The sequence below is a fragment of the Mesocricetus auratus genome, unplaced genomic scaffold (genome assembly GCF_017639785.1).
Source record: "Mesocricetus auratus isolate SY011 unplaced genomic scaffold, BCM_Maur_2.0 Super-Scaffold_100011, whole genome shotgun sequence".
NCBI lineage: Eukaryota > Metazoa > Chordata > Mammalia > Rodentia > Cricetidae > Mesocricetus > Mesocricetus auratus.
Genome location: NW_024429195.1, coordinates 32,959,921 through 32,983,119, shown reverse-complemented (window position 1 = coordinate 32,983,119; position 23,199 = coordinate 32,959,921). Strand labels below are relative to the sequence as shown.

General features: G+C 46.9%; 1 protein-coding gene across 7 annotated transcripts in view; it reads left to right on the top strand.

Annotated features, from left to right (window-relative positions):
* Positions 1–6,328: 6,328 nt before the first annotated feature.
* Mecom (MDS1 and EVI1 complex locus) overlaps positions 6,329–23,199 on the top strand; it is a 544,013-nt gene continuing 527,142 nt past the window's right edge. For 3 of the 7 annotated variants that reach the window (XM_040754548.1, XM_040754549.1, XM_040754547.1), the window contains exon 1: positions 6,331–6,488. In XM_040754548.1, the coding sequence (XP_040610482.1) occupies positions 6,452–6,488 (37 nt within the window). In that variant the 5' untranslated portion in view covers positions 6,331–6,451. Of the gene's footprint in view, positions 6,489–23,199 lie in introns of all 7 variants that reach the window. The other 4 variants (XM_040754551.1, XM_040754550.1, XM_040754554.1 and 1 more) reach the window with 4 other exon arrangements.

The following is a 23,199-nucleotide window of genomic DNA, read 5'->3' as shown; positions in this document are numbered from 1 at the left end:
GCCCGAGGAGGTGTAGGTTTTAAGTGAGTAAGTTCAGACAACCGATGAAGGCTGGAAAAAGGAGTTGGGCTGCGGAGGTGTCCTGATCTAACCAGACAGAAAACTTGGCCAAGAGTGGTGCTTCTCAAACTGCACTGTTCCCGGGGAATCGCCAGAGAAAATGCCCTTTCGAGTTGGTGGGTCTAGCCCGGGCCTGGGATTCTGAGTCTTTGAAAAAGTCCGGGTAATGCTGGGCTTCGAGGAGCATCCGCACAACCTGCAAGTGAGCTCAGAAATGCCGAGTGCTGGAGCAGCACCACAGAGTTCCTGAATCCCAATCTGCATGTTAACAAGATCCCCAGGTGATTCGTGCGCACAGTAAACTTTGGCAACATCCTTCTGGATGATTCTTGTTCCAGGGCAAGGATCTAAAGAAGGCCTCTGGCACTGCACGCCAACAGTCTGGCTTCTTTCTGGGGCTCTATATCTCCCAGGACAGAGAGATTTGTGCCCCTGCATAGCAGCTCCTCCTGATCCTAAACCAGTAGCAGCGCCGGGAGTTGTTCGCCTCGTAATCCTCCTTGCTGGGCTCCTTCCCACCCCAACTCGCGCTTCCCTGGGGCGCCCCAGCTGTTTCCCACCCCCACGCCTAGGCAGCTACTGTGCACAGCTGGAGTCCTTCGTAGCTGGAGCTTCTGGGCTGCGGCGGCTGGGAAAGCCAGGCGGGGGCGCCGCAGACTAGGCTGTGCGGGTGGAAACCGCGTCTGGCATCCGGAGCTCTGGGAAGGCCGCGGCGAAACGCGCGGGGGAGCGCGAGTTCCGCGTGGACTGCTAATCCACGCGGCCTCTGCGCCTCCGTGGTCTTGAACACCCAGGAGGCGGCGCGTATTACCGCGATCCGTGGCCCTTCGGTACACAGCTTCCAGCCTCGAGGGCCAGTAGTCAGCCTCCGGCTTGCTTTGAGAAAGAACCGGTTATCATTCCGGAGCTGGCTGGGGAGCCTGGGAGGTTCGGGTTGATACACTGACAATTTAAAATCAGCATCACACTTTCCTAATAAACCAGCACCTTTTTTTAGGCTTCTGGAATTGGGGGGTAGGTGAACGTTTGGGGACTCGTGAGATGGGGCAGGGTCAGTTTGCTAAGAAACCTGGGATCAAAAATGCAATTTACAAAAGGGCGACTTTTACAAGGTGGAGGAGGCGGCTGGACAGCCAAGGCCAGCCGCTGATCGCCGCCTTGTGTGCTCGCCCCTGGCCCGCCTGCAGCTAGGCGCGATCCGACTGCTAGCCGCGCAGAGCGAGGATTTCGCAGGAAGAGGAGACTGTGGGGCGCGGGGTCTGCGTCCGGCATCCCCACGTCGCTGGCCAGATACACGCGAAAGCCGAGCTGGCACCGCGTTTTCGCCTCGCAGGGGCGCGAAGCGTGGATTCCCTGCCAGAGGCTTGGTGTTCAAGACCCAAGCGGGAGGGGTGGTTGAGAGTTAGCACCTTTGCGCGACAGGCTGAGGCCGGGCATAAGAGCCCGGGCTCCGCCGACACCGACGAAAGAGAGCGTTTTTTTCGAGGATGTCAGACAGAACCAGGAGTCTGAACATTTCCCAAAGCCTACGTGTTCTGTCTCGAGGTCCATCGGGGTTGTTCAAACTTTCGCGAGTGTGTGAACGTGCGCGTGCCTCCACCCTCTCCTGGTCCCCTCCACCCCCACCCCGCCCTTGCGGGCCGAAGTCGTCCTATATAGCGATGATAAATATCCCTGTTGATCACTTGATTGATTACCTCCCTGAAAGGTCACGCGGGCTCGCAGTAATTTCCTTTTGCCTAAGGCTCCCTTTTCACTTTTACTCCAGCACGACAGCTCCGAGTGCACGGGATCTTTATTTTTGATTTTAACCCCTAAATGCAACCCCTCCCGAAAACAATGCAGACAAGAAAAATCGAATAAAATCAACTCGAGACCTTTCTGTACACTCTCAGCCTCCCTCCCGGTTTCCACTCTTTTCTTCTTTCTGGTCGCCCCTGCCCCCTCCTCCTCGGGCCCCCTCTCCCCAGCTCCAATGTATTCTGGACACTGTTTAATAGATGAGTGTCTTGCAAGTAAACTCGGGCGTCCCTTGGGTCTGCATTTCATGTCTGTGACGCTCTCCCTTTCTCTCCTGTGGACTGAAAATTCGGATTTAAACCACTAGACAAGCTATTAATTTAGCTAGGCTACCCAGGGTCCTGAACCCAATTAATTTCTAATAATTATAGCCCAAGGGGGCTAGATAGATCTCCCTGCCTCTTTCTTTTATTGCCACACCACACCAGCGAGGTCAGCGTATAATAATAAAGTGTATATTTTGAAAGCGATCCCCAGAACAAGTGAGTTATTGCAATGAATGAAAATTGTTTCCATTTTGGCTAATTGAGCCCCTGGCCGAAAGCTGGACTCTGAGACTAAATAAAGAGAACTGTTTCATTTCAACATGAAGAAACTCCTGCCTACCTCTGGTCACCCAGCGAGAGTTTAATTTCTTAACAGCCAACCTGAAACCCAGCGTTGGGTAAACAGTATTAATAATTACATTACAATGATTAAATTAATCTTGCTGGTAGCCAGGAGAATATAGGTTGCGATTCAATAGCACGTGAAGTTCACTGCACAAAGACAATAGGCCAAGAAATACCTCCATAAAGAATTCAAACTTTCTTCCAAAGGTACTGGGGCTGGCTCAATTATAGGGCCAGGAAAGGAAAGGAAAATTTCCGGTTGCAAGTACTGTATTGAAAATCGGTTCCTCGCCTTTTCTAGCATGAATTAAAGAAACAGTTGGAAAAGAGGTACACTGGTCTGTCTCTTGCTTTTCAATAGTCTATCTTCCTTTCAATTCCCACCTCCATCTCCCCACTTCTCAAATAAACAAAAAACAACACACACACACACACACACACACACACACACACACACACACACACACGCAAACCCAAACAGTTAGTAAGCTCATGGAGTTTTCCAAGGAGTCGCTGCTTTCAGGATGTCAGCTTCCGTGTTAGAAAAGGCAAGAAAAACTTAGGTCCCGTGTGGTTGCCCCCCAGGAAACGAATTTGAGTAGAGTGAAAGGCGGGTGAATTTTCAGAGACAGAGAAAGAAGCGTCAGCTTTACCAATTTGTCAGGAGCTTCTCCACTGTCCCCAGCCCCCAGCCCCCCTAGAGTCAGGGACTGCTTAGGTCTCGGGTCAGAAGGTGCTAGCAACTCCCGGGGCCGCCACAGAAAGTCACCTGCTGGGATCTCACGCCTGGGACGGAGACAGGTGGAACTGACAGGGGCCCGGAGCTTGGGAATGGGAACCCGCTGGGGCAGCCCCAGGGACCACCGAGCAGCAGACAGTGGGCGGAAGTGCTCAGCCGTCTAAGGGGCATTTACTCCATCAGGTTGAAAACATTTGAACTAGCAACTTAGCTCTTTCATTACTGCACACTTAAGGCAGGAAACAAGAGGCAGGGAGAGAAAAGAAAGGGAGAGAAAAGGAAAAGAAACCCAGCCTTGAAGTTTGAAAAACTTAAAAATGATACTGTGAATACTTCTGCTGATGCATTTAGTTGTTATTTTTAATTTTGTTTTGCTTTGTTTTGAAGAATGGCGTCACGCCTGTCTTCTCACAGTGACTTAGCTTGGGGACACAAAAGACTGTTTGCTACTTCAGTTAGAAGAAGCCAGATTCAAACACTCCTGCAAAACTTTAGAAAGACCTTCGAGAAGGACCGGCACACTGACACTGAAATGGGAACAGAAGCTTAAGCGCCAGAGCGGGTGGGCACCCCAGCCATCCACCACGGCTCCAGTTCGTCAGTCTCCTCTAAAAGACTGATATCTCTACACCCGCAGATTCAGATACTCTTGATTCGGCCCTGTTTTCCAGCCGCTGTCTGTTGCCTTGTACTAAAACCATGCTACCTAATAGCCAGCCTCGAATTTCTCAGCGCAGAAAAAGTCCAGTGTCCAAGTGGGTCTTGTTTTTAACCTTAGATTTTGGCAACATGGTCCCTTCCTCTTAGAAAATCCCATCAGATCTAATTCAGGTATTGACAGACTCCTTAGCATCTGGGTGAAGGGAACCTGTGGAGGAGGCGACAGGGGTGGCTGCTGCCCACGTCTGTTTTTTCAATCTCCACAGGGTGTCCAGTGAAATGATACATCCCGGTGAGAACATCTAGTGTCCTGGGTACTGTGCTGCCCCTATGTGCAAGGCCCTGAAGATTTCCTTCTCCCTCCCAGGGAGTTCAGGTTCTGATGCTGAGATCCTCTTGGGCTGTATACCCTGGCTTGTAGCCTAACTAATGCTCCCTCAAAGTCTCTTACAGACAAGAAGCCTGTTAGCCTAGTATGTTCCCTAGAGAATCTCACCTCAAGCCTCGTGCCTCTTTTCCCCCAAGAACTTGGATCAGGAGAGGGACACTCCTAAGCAGAGGGGAGCTAGTAGATTTGGGGGATTTTGAGACTTGTGGACCTGAGTTGACTCACATGCACACTAGGCAACTGGAGCTCTAGTAGGTCTTGTAAAATCCCAGAAGCTTCTGGGGGCGGGGGGGGGGGGGAGAATTCCCTGGTGTTCACGTGTGTGGGCACTGTAACTTTCTCCTTTGGAAGCCGGTCCACTCCTCCGGTTCTCTGTCGCTTCCTACTTCACCTCCCTTTCTTTTCCTCATATTTCAAGGTTACACATCTGTCTCCCTTGGGAGCTGTAGTTTGGCTCTCCAGAGACCTGTATTCTGCAGCTGAATGCCCCTGGAATTACACGGCTCTGGAGAAGGAATGGCGGTGGGCATCTCTAGCGGGGATAGGTCCTGTAAGTTTTGGTTCTGGTCCGTCAAAGCCCTCCGAAATTGAACCTAGATAATTAGCTCTCTCTCAGCTCCCATCCCAGCAGAGACAACGTGAATACCAACAGGTGCAACTGAATGTTCTCAACAACCTCGCTTGGGCCCCCTTCTCTATCAGAACTGACGCCCAGGACCAGCTTTCCGTTTGTTCTGACTTGAGTACTAGGATGTGTTGTAGTAGCACGGCTAGGATGTTTTGTAGCACGGACACGGGAAAGATTGCAATTTTCTTTTATGGTGTCTGGCAGGATTTGCAGCAGATATTAATGGAGACATAAATAGCACGTGGATGGTATTGAACACAACTATTTAATGCAAGAAGGTTGTACCCCGAGAAAAATCCATACTGAGTTGGGAGTGATTCATACCTTGAACACACCTAACCCCTTGCGTCCTCATTTCTGCCTGCACACTTTATTAGTAAATTCTGTAATTAAAGCACATTTCGACAATGTGCTTTTTGTATTTTCTAGGTATGCGTGTGGAATTTCCCCTCTTCCTCCTTCTGGTGACCCCAGAGGTTGTAGGTTTCAGAGAGTGAGTGGAAATGGCAGGCCGGCTGCGCTGCAGCAGGAGACCGGAAGGTGACGGCCGACCTTAGGCAAGGCAGGAGGTCCTGGATGTCAAACGTCCGAGCCCGCCGGGACCTGGGAATCAAGGGCGATTGTTGCTACTTGATGGGAACAGACTGATGAAATGCTCCAAGGATAGATAGCAGCTACCGTTGGTACTGCAACTAAAACCGAGAAACGGTTATTTATCCAAAGCGGAAGCCCCAGGAACTTCAGTAGGAGAGCAGCAGCAACAGCAGCTCTCTCAAGTTCAAGATGCTTCTCGTCTTCTCCGGGATAATGCGTCCATGGTCCAGCCCTCGACCTATTTCTTTTGTAGAGGGAAAGATTTATCCTGAAGTTTTTTTTTTTTCCTTCTCTGCTCTCGTTTCCCTTATAGACAATGTAATTGATGGCGGAGAAAACATTAATAATAATTATAATGCAGGCTTATTGTTGACTCTCACACAGACACAGTCCTCTGCCCCACGAATCAATTCTCTGTCCAAGACTTTTCATTTCTTTTATTTTTTCTTTTTTCCTTTGGGCGAGGTGTCTGCTCCCCTCCAGCTCCCCGCGCTCGCTCCCCGCCCCCTGCCGCCCTCCCCGTAGCTCCCTTTCTCCGCCTCCTCGGCGATTGCCATCTGACAAGATCTCCAAATCAAAGTGATAAATCGCTCCAAACTTTTTTTGGCGGCGCTGAGATGTTGGAGGGGCGTCTAGCGCGCATGTGCGAAGGTGTCCAAACTGACAATGCTAGAGATAGCGAGTGTGGATTGAGAGAAAGAGAGAGAGGGAGGGAGAGAGAGTGAAAGACCGAGTGTGGAAGTGTGTGTGTGTGAGACAGAGAGAGAGAGAGAGAGAGAGAGAGAGAGAGAGAGAGAGAGAGAGAGAGAGAGAGAGAGAGAGAGAGAGAGAGAGAGAGAGAGAGAGAGAGAGAGAGAGAGAGAGAGAGAGAGGAGGGAGGGAGAGAGGAGAGAGAGAGAGACCAAAAGAAGGAAAAGATCCAAGAAAAAAAAACCCAACCACCCAGCAGCGGCTGCAGGACTGGGCACAGCATGAGATCCAAAGGCAGGGCAAGGAAACTGGCCACAAGTAGGTGCAATATCCCTTTTCTATGGGCTTTCCCCCCTCCTCTGCCATCTTGCGTATCTGTCTCTAGCGCTCGGGGAGAGAGCGCGGGCTGCTTTGGCGCGGGGCCCTGGGTGGAAGGCAAGCAGAGCGCAGCTTGCAGCCCGAGCAACCTGCCGATTCCAGTCTCCACGCTCTGGCTCCTGCTCCAGGCGCAGAGGAGCCGCGGTAGCCCTAAGCCCCGCACCAGGACCAGCTGTGGCAACTCCGGGGTGGGGGTGGGGGCAGCAAAAAGCTGGGTGGGAGGGAGGAGAGCGCGCGAGAATGAGCGGGAAGGGGTGGGGGGGAGAGGAGTGTGTACCCCTCCCCTCCCTTCCCCCCAGGCGGGGGAGAGTCGCCTCTAGCCAACCAGCTAGTCCCCGGAGCGGGAGGGGGGGGGGAGCTTGGAGCGGGGGTGGGGGGCGGGCAGGGGGAAGAGCGCCTTTCGGAGGCTCGGTTTGTTTCTGGGGTTTGGAATGGGTGGCGGGCTCCGAGGGAGCCGCGGTGGCGGCGGCGGCGGCGGTGGCTGGCGGCCGCGATGAAGTTGGGAAAAGTTGCGAGGCAGTCGCTTGCAAGTTGCACGGGCGAGTGGGGCTGCGCCGAGCCGCGGCTGCGGTAGTGGGCGCTGTGCGCTCGGTCCTTCTGTGCGGTGGCGTGTGCGGCGCGGCGGGGGCCCTGGGGAAGGGGAGGCAGAGGGGGGACGCGGTCCTGGGCCTGGGTGGGGGGAGCACTGGCAACGAGCAGCACCCGCTTCCGCAGAGCCGCTCGGCAGGTGGGGAGAGAGGAGGCCACGCCAGCACTCTCCGGCCCCAGCGTGGAGGGCGAGCAGCCCGCCGCGAATGCGGCGCAGACAAGGCGGTGAGGGCGCGCTCCGACCCGCGAACCCTCGGCTGGCAGGGCGCCGAGTGACCCCCAGGGGGCAGGCTGTCGGAACTTGCGGCCGCCGAGAGGGCGCAGCTCAGCAGGAGGCTCTCTTTCTGGGTGCAGCCGGGGTCCCCGGTCACTCATCCTCCCCGGCGCCCTCTGCCTGCCCGGAAAGGAGCAGCGTCGGTCACGCGGGACTAGGGCAGTGGGGTTTGAGGCCAGGGGCGACCGAGCTCCTATCCCCCACTCTTTCCGCAAAGGGCTTGGGTGACACATTGGGCCCCGGTAGGATGGGAAGCGCTGCTTAGCCTGGACTAATAGGCGACTGGGCTGGGTTTGTTCAAACGCTTCTTCCCGGAGTCAAAGGGGGCCCGGCTGGCAGCCTGCAGCGTTCTCTCCCGGCGTTAGAGCTGCTTCGGGAGGGAACCGGCCAGGGCACCCTTGGCTCTCACACTTGGATTTGCGGAATCCCGAACTCTGTAATTGTTTGGTTTCAGACCCGAGAGACGAGAGATGCTGTGTGGGTAGTAAGGCCCCCCCCAGCCCCTAAGCGCCCACCCAGCCCTTGCACATTGGAACTTAGGGCTGGAGGTGCTCGTGTGGCACAGGGCGCGCGTCCTGACACCGCAGCGCCGGCCACAGTCGCAACTCCCTCGGCGCACTCTGCGTCCCAGGCGTGGAGACTTCGACGCCGTCCTCCAGGCGCCTTTCCAGGGCTTCAGTTAGTCTGCACTGGTGCGGTACACTCACACACTCCCCAGCGGCATCTTTTCTCTCAGAACTCAGGTCGTAGGGATCAGCCTAAACACAGGGCCGTCCGCCGCCCTCTTTCTCTGCTGCCGCCGCCGCTCTTTTCGCTTCGTCGCAGCAGTGTGAAGTGCGCCAGCGGAACTGCTTTTTTCTGTTGGCTTTTCATTGAGCCCGATGTCTTTTTTACTTTCATCCGAGAGGGAATAAATGCACACATGCTTGATGGTTTTAAGACCTCAAAGGCTAGGTGTGTGTGTGTGTGTGTGTGTGTGTGTGTGTGTGTGTGTGTGTGTGTGAGATTAGGTGGGGGAGATCAGGTCAACTGAGTAGTAAGTTGTGAAATAAAAGCCTACGGTTTTGCACCATGTCTGGTTGCCCGGCATCCAACGAAGCGAAAGCAGAACGCAAAACCCTTCGAATTTTCTTGAACAACCCCCCTCCCCGCACCCTAGCTATTTTAATTACCAAGCAAGCTGTACACCGCGCAGCCCACTCAGCGTCCAGAGGCTGAGCCTCGTTTCTGATTTGATGGGACCTGTCATTCACCACATGTGAGACACATTGATTTTGTCTCGTGTGGACAAGGATGCCTGAGTGCTTCCTAGAGAGCAAGACCCCAGTCTTAGGAACTCCGGAGCCCCAGGTTCCTACTGGCAGGGCTTTACTGCTTCAACTGCCTTTCTGAGACAAGGGCGCTTCTAGTGTAGTTTCCCAGCTACGGTCTGGGCAATAAAGGAAATCATTTCAAAACTAGAGATTTTTGTATTTTAAAGCGCTATTTCCTTTTGCTGAACTGCGCGCGTGGCAGAAGTGGCTGGTGACTCCTGCGGTGCAATCATCCAAGGGAAACTTAGCTGGTCTCTTTTCTTTTTCTTTCTTTCTTTTTCCTTTCGTTCTTTCTTTTCCTTCCTGAGTTTGGAAGAGGCAATGGAATCAGAATATCTGAAACAAAACAAGACAAACCAATTTACCTTAATCGTGGCTTTACAAGGGAAACAAAACACACAGAAACAGTTCTTTCTCCGACAGTTGATTATTCTTTTTGTCTTTGGTGGATGTCAATTTTAGCTTGCTTGACTATAATGTAAGGGAGTCCATGGTCAGAGACCAGAGACCACATACCTTGAAAATGCTCCCTGATGTCACACGGACAGATAGAGTAAATGCACAATCTTGGATCTAACCTACAGGTCTTATTTTTACACAATACTTGAAACTCATAGTTTCGTTGTAAACCGTATGAGAAGACACGAAAGTTTAATGTAAAAAATAAAAAAGGGAAAAGCAAGAAAATCCTCAGAACTTATTGTCCAAAACCTTTGACTTACATTTGCATCTTCAAGAAAAGAAAACTAAATAAGCCAAGCCCACTCTGGCAGCCAGGAGACTTCTCGGCTGTTTTATTTGAGGTGTGTGGGGCGGCTGGAGAAGCACCTGGGCCTTGCCAGAAATGCCAGTTGCCACACTCCTCAGGGTTGGGAAGGAAGTGAGGTAGGGTCTACCGTGCACATCTAGAGCCTCGAATCCTGAAGGGCAACCCACTCCACTTTTCCAAAGTACCAGCCTGCGGGGTTTCAACCAGAGCAATGGACAAGTTGCATCCAGTAGCCCCCCTAGTTGCAGACTAAGAAGGCCATGAGGTCATCAAAACCCTGGAGGTGGGGGGGCACTTAGTACCTCTGTACTTGATCTTTGTTTGTAAACAGGCTCCAAAGTAGGAAAGGTACCTGCCAGCACTGCCTCCCTCCCGCGTTTAAACTCGCTGGTTCTCACAGGCCAGCACCAAGGATTCTAAAGACACAGCCCGGTTCAGGCTGGACTCCCAGTGCTCGCTCACCTTAAGAAGTAGCACCGGGACGCTGCTCTGCTTTCAAGTACACTTTTATTTGTTTATTCTAGGCTGCTTTGGAGGAGGAAAAATTGTTCTCCCGGTGGAGGCTGAGGCCCCTTCTAGGAAGGCGTTTCATTTGCCATTATTTGATCATTACCCTGGCTTAGGGCTTCTTTATTACATTTGGCACTTTGAGGCACCATTTCGCCGTGTTTTGCAACCCCTCTTGGATCTGTGTTTAGGAGAAGGTTAATTATGGCTTTCATTCTCCCCTCATCCTGAACATCGTGGGAGAGGACGATTCATTAGCTGCAGAGCCTTATGTGCCTGGACTCGGAGGCTCAGGTTTGGCTACTGTGTGCCTCTGTCTCTGGGTCTAAGCCTGTGTGAGCTTGTAAGTTTTGAGGATAGCCCCATCTCAGGCTTCCTTAATCAAGTCTCTCCCTGCAAAAGTCAACATGTAGGGTGATCGTGGAATTAGTCTCTCTCTCTCTCTCTCTCTCTCTCTCTCTCTCTCTCTCTCTCTCTCTCTCTCTCTCGGAAGGTGGGTCTTGTAAGCAGTTTCTTTTTAAACATCTGAACATTGGAGAGTTTATTTAGTTTTGCTTTTGGAATGGGGCAGGGGTATTACCAGAGGCTACAGCATGGGCCAGAACAGGAAGGCAACAGTTGAGGACCCCTGGCTGAGTCTAACCTGGGTCAGAGAAGCAAGAACACATGGTTAGTAGCTCCCTGTGCTCTCTCCTTAGTGGCCTCTCTTCTGGCATCTGGGCCACAGGGTGGAGGGACTTGATTGGTCCAGTCACAGGTTCTTTTGTGGTTCTCAAGGTACTGGGGAGCTAGATGGAGTCGGTGACATCCTCTCTTGTTCATTTCCAAAGTCCTGGGTACAGAGAAAACTGACCCTTATGGGGCGTCAAGGTAGGGCAGGGAAAGTCTCAGGGATGGAGGAGCCAGGACTTCCTCAGAGAATACTGTTCCCAGTGGCTTCCAGTCCCTCAGCCTCCCCAGACTTCTTGCTTTGGGGGAGGCTTTGATTAAGCAGTGCGCTCCCACTTCAACCCCAGGGTGCCCGGTGTCTGGTACCACTTGCTTTGAGCCTTGTTTGCAGCTACAGTGTAGACACGTGCAACCTGTGCATGAAACTCCTGTCCCTGTTCTGGAACTTTCTGGTGTACACCCTCATTTCTTCATTCCCTCTGCAGAGCACTTCCTAAGGCACTCTGGGGTGGGGGTATAGGCCAGGAGGAGACAGACATGCGGTAAGGATGCCAAGCCCTATTTTCTGGAGTGATGCTTAACCCTTTCTGGGCTGGAAGCTGCTGTCCAGGCATTTCTGTCACAGCCTGTGGGGCTGCTTTCCCCTCTGGTATGAATCAGTAGTTCCTTCACCATTTCCCCAGCCCACTAGCCAGGATCCTTTTTCTAAAATTAGATTCTTTCCCTCTCCTGACTCTCTGGCCTCCTGAGGAGTTTAATGGGATTTTCAAGGAACTTGTCCATGTAGAGAGGACAGCACTCAGGGGAAGGACCAGAGAGAAGCAGAATGTTTCTCCCAGACTCCTAGCTGCACACATTGGTGACTCCACCCTCAGCACACACAGAGTAAATAATTTCTGCTCACTGCTGTTGCTGGCTTGTCATGCAAGAACCTTTGCAGGAGTTTCTGCACAGGGAAGAGACGGTTCACAAACTCCATGGAAGTGTGCCTCACTGCTCTAGCTCAGCCCTGAAGAGTTAAGCACACTTGCCCTCTTTGGAAGTGCCTTGGTTGGGGTAGATTATTCGAGTGTGGCCCAGACACTGCTGTGTGTATAACTAATGGCTTCTACCTTTTTAGTTCAAGTGGGAGGAGAGGAAGGCCTGGAGTCCTAGTCCAATGGGTCCCTCTGGAGACCGGGTCCTGGCTCCTGGCCAGTTCTGTACAATGTCAACATTGAATATTTGAATTCCCAGACTCCATTTAACAAGTTTCTAAGTAAATAAACTCATTGTGTGTTTAAAATTATTTCACCTCTTTCATAAAAGCTTATTGCATTGGTCTTGCAAGTTGATTTTCAAAAAAATAAAATAAAATAAACAAACAAACAGAGCTTAAGGCGTTTTTAACAGCAGAACTCCACAATATGTATGTATTGCAAAGCCATTCTCACACTTGGGTGTGAGTAGAGGTTAAGGTATGTGTCACATGATAGCCAATCAGAATAAAACAGAACTAAAAAAGTTTAGAAAGATAGCAACATAGAATAAAACAAATAAATAAAATAGAATACAATAAATTCAGAAAGTCAGTGAAATAGCAATCATATCTAAAGGGAGTACGTGTCTTGAGTTATTTGATAATTTTGAACACTGGGTTCTTCAGGGTTTTCCTGATTTCTGTGGCTATGTGCAGACCTTATAGCTCTCAAAACTTTCAAAGGCAAGTGTGACCCTACTTAGGGAATTTTGTCTCTGGGCATTTTCCTTCCTTGTCTCTGTGTAAGCTGGGTGCAATATAGATACAGACACATTATTCCAATGTTTCACTTTGATCAAAGAACAATATGAACCTCACAGTTTTCCCCATCTTTCAGCATTTTTGGACAACCACATAGGGTTTTATGCAGATGGGAGCAGCATGCCATGTTGTCCTAAGGACTTTTCTTTTTTTTAAGAGAAGCAAGTTCCAGTCTCTTGCAAGTGTGGACTCCATCTGGAGTTGTTAGGAAAGAAAGTGGAATTTGCTTTAATTTATTTGTGTAAAGTCCATTATTAAAAGGAGCGGGATTTGAAAGGGCACATAGCAAAACCCATAACATTTAGCTGGTAACGTGGAGAGCTCAAAGCCAAGGGAAAAATACCACCAACGCATGCAAACCCTGAAATAGATTACAATGACCTCAGCCATTTTCATTTTCAGAAATAATAGCCATGATTAAAATGGGGGGAGAGTTCGGCTTGGAACTGAGCTCTTTGCATTATTGTAAAAGTTCTTTTGTCGTTAAAGAACTGTTTCATTATAGAGGGGGAAAAGCAACTGAGTTTTTAATCAAATTCCTGACTCTTCAAAGGTGTTCATTCTGGAACTTCTTTAATTTTGACTTTAGGTATTATTATTCAACAACAAACATGTTTTGGTTTGTACATTCAGTCCAATCATGGACCACTAATTTTATTATAATTCTAAAGAATAAATTATCTAGAAAACAGATTTTATTAATTCTTTTATTAAGTAGTTGCTGTGGAGTCAATGACTATGTCTTTGGGAGGATGGAGAAGGAGCCTTAGGCCTGTGAACAATCTGCCTGAGGATTTAATTTTGGCATCAGTGTTGTTCAAATGATGGCATTTATGAAAGTCCTTCGATGCAGCTCTTGGTAGGGTCTGGTGATATTTTATACAAAAAATATTAACGCAGTCCTGCTGTGTGGTAGGCTCCAAGCTCAGCAATGCATGGCTTCAGCTCTCATCAACATTTAAATGTGCACAGCAGTGTTTGAATTGAGTGTGATCCCCGATTGAATAGCCAGGTCAGCTTCAAGCAATTGGATGCCTCTTGTGAAGGGGGAGCAATAATACTACCCTCCTTGGACATCTTTACTTGTGAAGTGGGAATAATCACACCGCTCTCCCTGGGCTCTTTATTTGTGAAGTGGAAGTAACAATACCATCAGAGTAATGAGTGTTCATTGGGTGAATGTCGGCCAAGTACCTAAGCCTCAATCAATTGATCAGTCAATCAGTACATATTAATCATTTCCTGTCTGATTTATTAATTAAAATTTCTGAAGAGGAATTACCTTTTTCCTCTCCTAATCCATGGTTTTTAATCCAGTGTCAGTTTTAGAAGTATTTATATGCCCATAGGAAACACCCTGTTTTTCTTCTCAGTAAGTTATTCCCTGGGTAAAAGGAAATTGCATATAAAATTTGGGCACATTATAATAGAAGCCAAGCTAGAAAATAAATTTGTTGTGAAAAGTTGAGAAGTTTGTTTATTCTTCGTGTGTGTGTGTGTGTGTGTGTGTACATGTACACGCTTGTGTTTTGATAGGTGAAAGTACTTATCCTAGAATCTGATATCTGACCATTTATCTAGAAAGAGAATCTCTGACAGCAATGTTGTGTCTTTCTCTCCCTCCATGCAGCTCATCATTAGTTGTTTAAACAATAACAACAACAAAAGACCAAACTGAAACACCCCTTCTTTCCTCGTAGCCACAGGGTATCGATCTTTATCTCTTATTTAACCCAATTCTTTGATCTGTGGGCTAGGGTTTTGGGACAGTAACCATTAGGAGACGGTATAGGCTCCCCACAGTGGGAGAAGACTTCATTTGGCTACTGAAGGTATTCAGAGGAAAAGGTGTCCCCTGCCTTTCTAGGAAGGTCTAGATGTCAACATCCTGCACACTTGTCACTGAAGAGTCCAACAGATTCTAAAGACCTAAACCTAAGGGAGATAGAGAAACTTATTTTTTAAGGTATTGGCTATATTATCTGATGGGAATGACTTTATTGGCAAGGAAAGTTATGTATGTTCAGAGGGCATTCGAAAATAAACACATTGGTCTTTGTAATCATGTATTGTATTGCAAGCACAGGTACAGGTGAATAAAAAATTAAATTATTCTCTGAGGATTCTAAGGGAGGAGCCACTGTACAATATTAATATAATGGATACCACTAATGAAAGTTGGGTTGAACAGCTAATTTATATCAATGAGACCACCAGTGGACTTTTCAATGAATGCTTTCACATCAAATAACATGGTTGGGATATTGCCATACATATAGAGGTGTATTTGAGTAGTAATGAATCATGCTTATAAGCAATTCTCATGAGTTCTTAGACACCTGCCTCCCAATTTTCTATACAATGCTAAGACCTAAATTCTTTACACACTGGAGTCTAGGTAACTCTGAGCTTAGGCTCTGGTTCAGATCCTGGCTCAGCGACTCACTAGCTGGTTGAAGTGAAGGCAAGCCAATTAATCATCCTGTGTTCTAGCTTCCTCCCTACAAACATGGGGCAGTTATATCATGTGAGCTTTGGCAAACCAATGAATTTAGAACTTTTTAAGTGGAATACAAGCACAACATATGTCCATTGTATTTCATTAACATTTTAGGCTTCTTCCTGTCCTCAGCTTAGCATGCTCACCCAGTCTGCTCTTCTCGCTTCTGACCAGCCACCCTTGCATCTCTCCCTTCCAATTCTTTGTTATGATTTTGTGCTAGCCTGTAAATCAACCCATACTGTGCTTTTACTATTAACATCTAGTTCTCTATGATCTATCTAAATTCTCACTTATTCATGCTCTCTCTCCGAAGCACACTTACAGGCACGACTTCTCTATGCCATTTCGTTCCAATTGTATGGAGAAAACATAGGATGATTTTGGAATTTTACAATCAGTCTCTCTTCTTCATCTATATACTTTCTCTTCCTGGCTTCACTGCAAAGCTTTTGCAGAGCCCTTTTCTGCACTGTGCCTTCTTCTAGGCTTGCATAGGCAATTATCAGTACAATTAGAGATGGCAGTCAGTGTTGGATCTTGGATTATGCAAACTTGCTCAGTCTTCTTTCCTGGGAAACCTGCACAGTCAGATGAGGTCATTGCTAGGACTCTGGGGTAGCTGAAACTTCTGTTGCATACTAAGGCCACAACTGGCCTGTTTTGACAGTGGCAAACCACCTGGAAAGCACGTTGGACAGTGGGTATTATTTCTAATTTTCATCAATAATATCCCTCATTTTGCCAGTGCAGGTGCACCCCCTGGCTCCTCACTTAGGATCTTAAAACTGCGCTGCCTCTGAAGCCTAGACTGTCAGTGGAGTCAGGGTAGAGACAGTGAAGATGTGGTGGACTCATGGAATTCCTGTCTGGATAGTTATCTCACAGAAGTCATTGGGAGCCACATTTCCCCATAGATCCTGACTCCAGTTTATGCAGTGTTACTATGCAGCATAGCACAAAGAAAAGAATTTTGTGGGGTGTTTGAATGCTCATTGTGCCAAAGGATTCTTTCGGACAATTTAAGCTTGACAGACGATGTTGTACTTACTGAATCTTGTTTTACTGAGACCAGATGAACCCCACTCTTTCTGCTTTGACTCCTCATAGATGTGCAAGACTGACTTCTCCATGTGACCATGCCCTCACTCCCAGTTTCACAACCATCTCATAGTCCTTAGACAGCTGTGCTCAAACTTGAATCATGGAGGGTTTCAGTGTTGATCAGCATCTTGCCCCAAAGCCAGATGAGACTTTTTGTGCTGTAATTAGGAATGCTTAGAAATTGGATGGGAGCCCTTTATTATATCTCGTGTGTGTGTGTGTGTGTGTGTGTGTGTGTGTGTGTTTGTGTACCCCCACCCATTTAGGTGTACATGGAGGCCAGAGACCAATGTTAGCTTGTGTTTCCCAGTTGCTTCTATGCCTTATTTTGAGACATGGTGTCTTGTTGAACCTGAAGAATGCCTTTTTGGCTAGACTGTCTGAGCAGTGCACCTGTGGGATCTTCTGTCTCTGTCACCCAGTAGGTATAGACATATGTACACCTGTGCCTGGTTTGCATTCGTGTGCTGGGAGTCCCAGTTCAGATCCTCGTGCACAGCGAACACTGTGCCCACAGAGCTGTTTCCCAAGCCCAGACCCTCCCTGAGATGAGTGTGGGGGCTTCATGCTTTGCTCTGGAGCATGGATCATCTTTGGTGGGAGGTTTACGACTAGGTCATCATAAATGTTAGTAAAGTAAAAAAAAGGCAATCTCACTTCTGTTAAGGTTGTGCTTTATGATCTTCTGAGACCTTCTGGTAGAAGGTATGGAACCTTTTTCCAGAAGGCACCCAAATATGTGAACATTTTCACACTACTTTGAGCGGCCATGGACTTCCAAATTCCAGTCATGAATATTAAGGATGTTTGCCTCTTAATTCACCTTGGTATATCGTTGCATAAGACCTTAAAGTCCTCAACAATAAAATTACCTCGAAAATGTTATTTTTAGCACACAATTTATCCTCAATATACAACTAGAAGACTGTGTCATGTAGAAAGTCCAAGACTTTTTAAAGTCGTTGCTATGTTCCATCTGTCGATTTGCACCAACCACCACTCGTCTCTCGGTGGGAATTCCTGCACTTTCCCACGTGCTCACAACAGCTGTTAGCACACACACACACACACACACACGCATGCACACACGCGCACACACACGTTTATGACTGGCTCTTTCCTTCGTGAACTTGAACGTATACCTCAGATCCTTTCTCTTGTCCATACATGCCCTTCAAACTCATTCATCTCTACGGTTTGGACCTAACACATTGTGCTCAACCAGTCCTCTAAAATGACATTTAGGTATTTTTCATTTTCAGAAAAGACCAAACAGGGAAGTTCCCCTAACTAGAACTCCTAGGGAAACTGAAAGCAAAGTCTACAATTAGAGGAAGCTCGCAATCGAGGGTGAAGTGTGCTGGCTTCTGAGAGCCAGCACAGCAGGACTGGAGGAGGTCACTGAGGGCTGCTTCACCCTGTCAGGGCAGATCTCATTTCCAGGCATCTTTACTCTCCCCCCTCCCCTCCCCACTGGAGGATCAAGGGGCTAGCCCCAGAGCCGAGGCACCTTTGAAAGATCCAGAGTGATCTAGCTGGATTTCAAGCTGAAGGAATGTCTTTGGCTCTCACCTTTCTGCTCCATGTGCAGTTCCCCCTGCTGTGTGGAATTAATACACACAGTCCAGCAGGTTGTCAGGGGTTAGCAGTTTTTAGATATTTCTCTAATTTCCTTGTTGAGGTGGCACATTATTATCACACTGCCCTATTCAGGGAATATGCTTTAAGCCAGTGGATGCAAGTATTGAGTAAATGAGGAAGGTTGCCTGAAGCCAATAAAAACTTACTTTGATATTCTTACAAAATTACCCATAATAATTTCTAGCCTATGAATTGGAAAGACCCTTTAGATAGAAAATATTTTCACCTGGTAACCAGACGACAGGAAAATTTTTATAATGGAAACTATCTCTTACTTGAACTATCGTATTAAAAATGTGACAGTATAATGTTCCACATTAAAGCCTGTCAGCTGCAAAACTCCATTTTATTATAAGTTATAAACCAGGATAGGGAGATTTCTGAAGGGTGACTTTCTTTGGCAGTGTTGCTGATTAAATATAAAAAAGTCCTGAAAAAATTAGTTTAACTCGTTTGTTTACACAGAAGGTTACACACACACACACACACACACACACACACACACACGAACATACACGATGAATAGCGGTGTTTTGGTTCTACTGGTAACTACTTTGCTTATTAAAGTGCATTGGATTGTCTGAGACTAAAACTATACTGGATATTTTAGATTAGGTTTGCACAGATACCACTCAAGGAATTAAAATCTAGCCATATAAATCTTTTAATGAATTAATTTACTTAAATTGTGATTCCTTAGAGTACAGAATTTGTTATGAGTTCATTTTTTAATTGTGTGTGTGTGGTATATGCATTACAGTTGTTCTATGGGGGAATGGAACAATGTTCCTAGTTAACATTTTTCAAAATACATTTTAATTTATATCAATCAAATTGAGCCAATAAAATGTTGTAGAGTGCCTGCTATGATGGCATGACAAACAGAAATCTGAGAAACCCTGTGGCTTAGAATCATTGGAAAGATGTGCATACAACTTGACCACAGTTTGTAAACAGAGAGCATAGCTATGTCTTGTTGCTGTTTACCTGTGACTGCAAAACAGTTTCAGGAGCTTGAGGCACTGGATCCTGTGCTGCTTTCATCAAATCTTTTTATTACCACTGTGAAGTCATGTGCTTGTGACACTTTGGTGCTGTCTTATTAGACCTGGGATCTTCCATTTGAAAATAAAAGGATGTTCTGTCTCTCTCCACACCTGCCAGACATGAAGGCCTTTGCCTGCTTTACTCAATGACAAACATCTTAATATGGGGACAGTTTTTGTTTAAGGTGTTTAAAAACAAAACACAAGTTGTTTATAAATAAATACTGTGCTGTTGGTGACCACTGCCCATGCATTCATGTAACCAATGTTTATTGATCTCCTAAATTCCAGGGGAACAGAAGACAAGAATTCAGACAAGGCCTCTGCCCACATGAAACTCACATTATGGAAGAGACAAAGGCATTTGTCCTTATTGCTAGATGTTGCTTGAATTACAAAGAAATCGTGCTGCGTTATATGTTAGGGAATACGCAGCACAGCATCAGTGCCAGAAATGTGTGTGGTGGCCAGGGACAGACTCTGGTGTCTCACTTCCCACCTTACTAAGACAGGGTTTCTTGGTTGCTTGCTCTTGTGTATGCCAAGCTAGTTGGCTCTCAAGCTTCTGGTGATTCCCTCATTTCTGCCTCCCATCTTTTGATAGGCATACCAGAGTTACAGACATGCACATATGGATTTCTAGGGATTTGAACTTGGGTCCTTGGGCTTGTTTGGGCAAATAATTTAGTTTCTGAGCTCAATAGGGGATCTTTACCGCGAGCTTGATGAGTGGCACTCTGACACTCAGAGAGCTGCAGACACACACATTTGCTTTGCTCTTAACTCTTGCCAGAAGCAGCAAAGCTTAGCTGGTATAAGTAAGATTCACTTCAGTTTTGTGGCACGGATTTACAGACACCTACTACACATTTATAGACACCTAGTACACATGAACTAGCTGCCTAGACAGATGTTTGTGTATCTTCCTTTATAGATGGAGGGAGCGAGACTGCTGTGTTTGATGTGTAAACACCAGGGTAGAGGCAGCATCAGAAGGACATGCTAAATTTCTGGACCCCAAATTCAGTTCAGTTAAATAAATATTTATTGAGCATATTGAGCATAATAGTTAAGAGGCTCAAGGTAAGCAGTGAGCATCCAAAGAGAAATAAAATCTGTCCCCTGCTCTTGAGGAAGTTAGAATCCGTTGGGAGAGACAAACATGTAAACAGGTGGTTTGTGAGAATGAAAGCCAGGGTAGAAGGCCGTCCCCATTGAACAGCAGTAATCTGAACAATAGGACACTGTGACAAGGGATACACCCTTATGTCACATCAGCTCTCAATAGAAAATTCATCATCTCTTCCTGTAACTCAGGAAAAATGTTTCAATTTTGAGAATTGCAATCTACAGGTTTAAAAAAAGATTTTCAAAATGATTTATTCTTATTTGTATGGGTGCATGCCTGGTGTCCATAGAGACAAGAGGAAGGCATTGGATCCCGTAGAACTGAAGTTACAGATGGTTGTGAGTCACCACGTAGGTTCTGGGAATTGAACCTGGGTTTTCAGGAAGAGCAGCTTGTGCTCTTAACTGCTGAGCCATCTCTCCAGTCCTTAAAAAGACTTTTAAATTACATTAATTTTTTTACATTAGATTTTTTTGTATATGTGCGTGTTCATATGTGTGTATGTATGTCCACATGCCTGTATATGGGGGCTTGGGTGTGCTATGGCATGAGTGTAGAAGTCACAGGATAACTTTTGGGAACTGGTTCTCTCCTGCCACCATGTGGATCCCAGGAATCAAATTCATATAGTCAGGTTTTGCATCAAAAGCCTTCGCCTGCTGAGCCATCTCACCATCCCAGCAATTTATGTTTTTAATGCGCTTTAAGACATGTTTCTTGGCCTTCAGATCCCTACCATGAGGGAAATTTACATGTTCGGTGGTAGTCCAGTGTTTCATGAAAGGCCCACACATCAAATTGTGTGTGTGTGTGTGTGTGTGTGTGTGTGTGCTTATATTAACTGAGCAGAGAGGATATCCTTGGGTTTCTGTCCATACTGTGGCTCTGTGGATGGACAAGTTATCCCTTCCCATTATCCCTGCTTTCCAGTTTTACCCCATGTGTAGTTTTCATACCCTTTCCTGTCATTGGTTAACAAGTTCTTTTGGGAGGAGTTCCTCTACTAGCCATGTGCAGTTCTGGGAGGAAAAACGATACTCAAGCTGAAGTTCCCATGGTTTCAAAAAGCATGTCTTGTTTCTAGTTCCAGTTCTCCTCCTCCTCCCCACTCCTCCTCCTCTCCTTCCTCCCCCCATTCTTTTTCTTCTTATTTTGATACAGGGTCTCATGTAGCTCAGGCTAGCCTCAAAACCACTGATCATCTCGCCTTTACTTCTTGAGTTCTGGGATTATAGGCATGGAGTACTACATTGGTTTTATTCAACGCTGGGGATGGAAGCCAGCCAGGTCATGTGCATGCTAGCCAAGTACTCTAAATCTGAGGTGTACCCCTGGCCCTAGGTTTAATTTTTATCTAACAGAAGAGCGCATTACCCAAAGATTGACATGTTCTCTGAAAAGAAGCGTGTGTTTCATTCTGCCATGTGATTTTGTTGTTCATAAAACAGAAATAAAGAAGAAAAAAGAATTGCTTTTCTTCCAACTCTCTTTGCCAGCATCTTGCTGAACTGTGCGTATGTATCCCAGCCAATGTTCCAGACATAGGCTTGGCATAGAGATCGGCACATCCAATGTCATTACTACTGGGCATAGACTGAAACCCTGAGCAAAACTCCCCATTTGCCTCAGTGCAGATGATGTTAGTAATTTAAGCTTCCTGTTGACAACACCGTAATATTAAAACACAGCACAGATGTCTGACTCATTAGCAGCTTTGTATCTTTGCTTCTTCGACTTGGTAGATGGATCACTAAAGAGGATGGGAAATGCCAAGGTTAAACACATCATGTTTCCAGGGTTTTCACAGGGCCTCAAGATCATCAGCTATCTCTTCCTGCCCTTGAGTGAGTAACCTAAGATACCAAGACTTACCTCTGTTGTCTAATGCAGTGCAAGGGGCTGCGTCTTAATCAACCTTCCAAATTAATCTGGACATTGGCCAAGACTGTAGATGATTCTGAAGTGTGGAAAATTCAACTACCTGTTTCCTTTACTTATTTCAGAGTGATTAGCCTGACTGTCACTAGGTAGAATTCATTGTGGCTAAGAGTTTTGCTAGAGGAGGATGCTGTCTACAGTGTTTTAAGCCTTGTCCACATTCAAGATAGGTTAATAGATCTTTCCCCTTAATGCGAATGCTTCAAAAGTATATTTTGAAGGTTGGGGAGGTGGCTTAGTGGGTGAAAAGTGCTTGCTGCGTAAGCATGGGAACCTGAGTTTGAATCCCTAGTAAAAGTCAGATATGCATGACTCCATACTGGAGGAAAAGGCAGGCATATCTCTGATGCTTTCTGGCCAACCATCCAGATTCAGTAAGAGACCCTGTCTCAAAAACTAAGGTGGTCTATGATGGTAGGCCCCTATTGCTTCAGACAATTCTTACATATCTCATTGGGCATGGAGAGGTCAAGCTTGTGCTTAACTAGAAACTTCACCTCTACTGACTAGTGTTTATGGTACTGGAAGGTACTTTGTGTGCTACCTAGAGGAGAAAGGTAAACACCAGTCAACTACAAACGCTGTCATCTACAATGGTGACCTGCCTGCATGGTATGCTGATGCAATAGTGGCATAAATGTTTTGGGAGTAACCGACTGCTTTCTGATTGGTTTTAAGGCCTGCTCCATGAGATGAAACCCATGCCTGACACTGTTTGCATGGCTAAGAACCTGAAATTGGGAAGGTCATGGGCTTAGGAGGAAACCAAGTATTACTGCTCTGCTAAAGAAGCACAGTAATAAAATGACAATCTGTTGTACCCATAGAACAATGCCTTGCCCAGCCATCATCATAGGAGCTTCTTCTTGCAGTAGATGGGAACAAGTACAGAGACCCATAACTGAATGGTGTGCAGAGAGTGAGAGATCCTAAATGTGATGCTTTCATCAAACCCCTCCCTCAGGGCTCAGGGCTTAGGGAACATGAAGCAGAAGACTTTAAGAGCCAGAGAGGATGGAAGACTCTAAGGACAGTGTTTTCCAGACACAACAGGACTGACATACATGTGAACTTGCAGGGGTTGTGGCAGCCTGCATAAATTCTTCTCAAGTTCAAGTCAGAGGGCACTAATAGAGGGGAGTGGACATGGGCTCCCATCCTTAATCAAGAAACCGTTTCCAATTGTCATCTGTTTGAGAAGGAAAAGTTAATTTTCTTCAGTGGAGTTTCACTGCATATATTAGCCACGTTTAAGAGTAGGCCTCATGTCCAGCAGTAGATGCCACCACAAAACAAATTCAAGGGTATTTTTGTTGATTTTTTGTTTCAGATTGTTTTTTGGGGAGGAATTTTATTTTGTCTTATTGGCCTTTTGTAGGTTTCCAATTTTGTG